Source organism: Mandrillus leucophaeus, unplaced genomic scaffold (assembly GCF_000951045.1).
Source record: "Mandrillus leucophaeus isolate KB7577 unplaced genomic scaffold, Mleu.le_1.0 Scaffold272, whole genome shotgun sequence".
NCBI lineage: Eukaryota > Metazoa > Chordata > Mammalia > Primates > Cercopithecidae > Mandrillus > Mandrillus leucophaeus.
The window spans coordinates 1,768,941-1,770,687 of record NW_012102832.1 but is presented as its reverse complement, the minus strand read 5'-3'; the positions used below and the strand labels follow the sequence as shown (position 1 = coordinate 1,770,687).

The following is a 1,747-nucleotide window of genomic DNA, read 5'->3' as shown; positions in this document are numbered from 1 at the left end:
AAAAAAAAAAAAAAAGAAAAGAAAAGCCAGTCTTTAAGTACAGGGACCTGTTAATTAATCAGTTAATTTGCGAGTTAACTGCTAAAATAAAATAAACAAAAAAATGCCGGTTTCCGAAGGGTAGCTGAAAGCCACCTGCCGGCAGGTTTAACATACAGCGGCGTGAGGCCTGAGACAACTCAGATCAAAGAAGACAGGGCTGAAAGAAATCTCGCGAGGCCCACGCATCGACCAATATTCGCGAGATTTCGATGCCCTGTCCTTTTCCTCTTTCTGGCAGGACCACGGTTTATCTCGCGAATTTTGGGAAGTTCCGTTGGGGAAGATGGCGGCGGCCTCGAGCACCCTTCTCTTCTTGCCGCCGGGGACTTCAGACTGATCCTTCCCGCGAAGAGTAGGGACTGCTGGTGCCCTGCGTCCTGGGATCCCGAGCCAACTTGTTTCCCCCGTTAGTGGTGGGGAAGGGCTTATCCTTTTGTGGCAGATCCAGTCTCTCCCCGCCTTCAGGATGAAAGCTCAGGGGGAAACCGAGGGTAAGTGACAGAGGGGGAAAGGAGGGGGCGGGACACAACTGGGGGAGCCAGTTTGTGAGAGAAGGTTCTTGCAGATGTCCCATGGGGGCCACTTGAGGGGCACAGAGTCCGGGAGAGGGAATGTGTATGAGTTTTAGATTGTCACTATACCCTCCTTGATGACTATAGAGCTTCGACTTTGGGGTGATGGGGACTCTCAACTTCTGTGAAGATTTCATGCTCGACTAGGGCACTTTTGGCCTAAAGTGGTGCGAGACGGGGCTAGTGAATACAAAACCAGCTTACATCTCCTTCCAGAAGAGACGCCTGAATAAATTTAGGGCTGTGTGTAAACGTACTGGAGACTATTTTGGCATGAATGAAATGATTAATTCCTTGTATTTATTAGCAGCCAGCGGCTCCCTACAATGTCAAGTGTTCAGATCCTGTACTGTTGTGTATTTTTAAACGGTGCTGAATTTCATTCTTTTATTGACCGAACTAATAACTGCAGAAAAACAACTTTCCTGGGGAACTTTACTAAGATTTTCTAAAGTTCCACACTCCGGCTTAGATGCTTCCTTGGCATTTTGGGCATAGTTCTGTTGATACAGCGAGCTGTGTTATTGTTTGTTTATCTCCAGTTTACTCTGAGCTTTGCAGATTAGGGTCCTTGCCTGATTCATTTTTATATAGTTTCTGGAACGTAATAGTCGCTCAAAAAATGTTGGAGCATCGAAGTGCAGATATTTATCAGCAGGTTTCTCAAGAAAAACAAGGAGTGTGTTTTGGAGGAGAGGTCGAAAGGTGAGGCCCCGCGGGAGCAGTGACTCACATCTGTAATCCCAGCACTTTGGGAGGCTGAGGCTGGAGGATCCCTTGAGCCCAGGAGTTCGAGACCTGCCTGGGCAACATAGTGAGCCCTGTCTCTACAAAAAAATGAAAAATTGCCGGGCGCCGTGGCTCACGCCTGTAATCCCAGCACTTTGGGAAGTCGAGGCGGGTGGATCATCTGAGGTCGGGAGATTGAGACCAGCCTGACCAACATGGAGAAACCCTGGCTCTACTAAAAACACAAAATTAGCTGGCTGTGGTTGCGTATGTCTGTAATCCCAGCTACTTGGGAGGCTGAGGTGGGAGGATCACTTGAACCCAGGAGGTGGAGGTTGTGGTGAGCCAAGATTGTGCCATTGCACTCCTGCCTGGGCAACAAGAGGGAAACTTCCTCTCAAAAA

General features: G+C 48.5%; 1 protein-coding gene across 1 annotated transcript in view; it reads left to right on the top strand.

The window, feature by feature from the left end:
- Window positions 1-284: 284 nt before the first annotated feature.
- Window positions 285-1,747, top strand: part of MED1 (mediator complex subunit 1) — a 75,095-nt gene continuing 73,632 nt past the window's right edge. Inside the window, exon 1 of the mRNA XM_011984740.1 lies at window positions 285-533. Within this exon, the coding sequence (XP_011840130.1) occupies window positions 509-533 (25 nt within the window). The 5' untranslated portion in view covers window positions 285-508. The remainder of the gene's footprint in view (window positions 534-1,747) is intronic.